This window comes from Rhea americana, unplaced genomic scaffold, assembly GCF_003343005.1.
Source record: "Rhea americana isolate MKP2758 unplaced genomic scaffold, rheAme1 scaffold_551, whole genome shotgun sequence".
Lineage (NCBI taxonomy): Eukaryota > Metazoa > Chordata > Aves > Rheiformes > Rheidae > Rhea > Rhea americana.
The window spans coordinates 120453-122182 of record NW_028186703.1 but is presented as its reverse complement, the minus strand read 5'-3'; the positions used below and the strand labels follow the sequence as shown (position 1 = coordinate 122182).

At 68.0% G+C, this 1730-nt stretch overlaps 1 protein-coding gene across 1 annotated transcript in view; it reads right to left on the bottom strand.

The window, feature by feature from the left end:
• Positions 1 to 845, bottom strand: part of SORT1 (sortilin 1) — a 13454-nt gene extending 12609 nt beyond the window's left edge. Inside the window, exon 1 of the mRNA XM_085318777.1 lies at positions 789 to 845. Within this exon, the coding sequence (XP_085174903.1) occupies positions 789 to 845 (57 nt within the window). The remainder of the gene's footprint in view (positions 1 to 788) is intronic.
• Between the last annotated feature and the right edge of the window lie 885 nt (positions 846 to 1730).

The following is a 1730-nucleotide window of genomic DNA, read 5'->3' as shown; positions in this document are numbered from 1 at the left end:
GGGGCTCCCCTAAGCCTCCTGCCCGCCGGAAAGGCGGCTCCGGCGGGCGGCGCGGGCTCACGGCAGCGCCGTGCGCCGCCGGGCCGCTCCGCAAGGAGGTTCTCCAGGCCAACRCCGGCGACCGCGGCTCCAAACGAGCCCGGTCCCGTGCTCCCAAGTCAGCAACCGCAGCAGAGAGCAACTTCCCTTCCGTCGCCCCGTGCAGCGGCTGAGGAGCCTCCGAATTTGGGGCAAAGCTCTTCACCAGCCAGTCCACCGGCAGCGACGTTAAACAAGCCTCAGAGCAGATAAGCGACCGTCTCCAGAAACGTCCCCGTTTCAGCGTTTACCGGAGGGAGGCCACGACCCGCGGCTAAATGTTCTGTCCGCGCAACGCTCGTGGAGCCCGGCGGGGCGCAGCGGAGGAGGACGAGGACGCGGGCTCAGCTCGGCCCCCGCGGGACGGGCGGCCCCGGCGCGAGCGCTCCGGCCGAGCCAAAGGGCGCCGCCAGCCGAGGGCAGCCCGGCCCCTCGGCGCGGTTAATGTTCAACCCGGACGGCGGCGGGCGGCTGATCCGGGGCTGCCCGCGAGGGTACGGACCGGGCAGCGCCGGCGCCGCGGGCAGCTCCCGGCGCCGCGGAGGACGAGGGAGAGGGCAGAAGCGGCTCGCCCGCGGGTTTTAAGGTCGCGAGCGGGAAATAAGCAGGGCGGATTAGATTTTAGGTCGGCCAAATCTGGCGACATCGCTTAATCTTCCGCCGCCGCCGGGAGACGCCGCGGCCCCGGGGCGCCCCCCGAGCCGGCTGACCGGCCGGCACACGGAGACGCAGGAGCAGGAGGAGCCGCACGGGTGCGAAGGAGCCATCGTCGGTCTGTCCGTCCCCCTCCCCGCAGCGGGAGGGCAGGACGGCTGCGGTCTTCCCTCCCGGCATGCAGCGGGGTGTCAGCCTGTCTGTCTGTCCCGTCCCTGTCCGGGGCAAAGGGAGGTGGAGAGCCTCGGCTGGCTGGCTGCTGTCCTGCCTGCCTGTCAGTCTGTCTGTCCGTGCAGGCAGCGCATGCTTGTGCCGGGAGGCTATCCACGGGAGGTGCCTTGCTACCCACCCCGCTGTCAGTGCCTGCATCTGTCTGTCTGCTCATGCCTATCCTGCTGTTGCCTCTCTGCAAGTCCTCTGCCTGTCTGTCTGTCTGGCTAGCTGTCCCCTGTCTGCCCTGATCAGTACAAGTGGGAGCGGGGGGGGGGTGTCTGTGTGTCTGTCCTGGAGCATGTGCACAGGAACGTCTGTCAGTCCTCCCTGCCCTGCCCAGTAGATACAGGGGGACGGGGCGTTTGTCCGTTTGCCCTAGTGGGCATAGGAGGAAGATGTCTGTCTGTCTGTCTGATTCCCGCTGGAGATCACTTATCTGCACCAGGGCCTATGGTGTGTGGGTCTGTCCAACCGTCCCGGGGGGGATCTGTCTGTCCTTCTGTCTGTCCATCCCTCCCAGGGGCCACTGGGCGGGGGGGGTGAGAGCACAGAGGAGGACGACAMACACCGTCTGTCCGTCCGTCCCGGTAGCTGCGGGGGAAGCGATCTGTCCGTCCCTCTCCACAGCTGCGTAGGGCAGGCTCTGTCTGTCTGTCCGCCCCACCTGAGACCTGCTGGGGCGGGGACGTCTGTCTGTCCTCTGTCCTGCTACCTGTGTGTGTGTGGGGGGGAGGGGTCTGTCCTTCCACCTGTCCGTCTGTCCGTCCCTGTATCTCTCGTTGGGC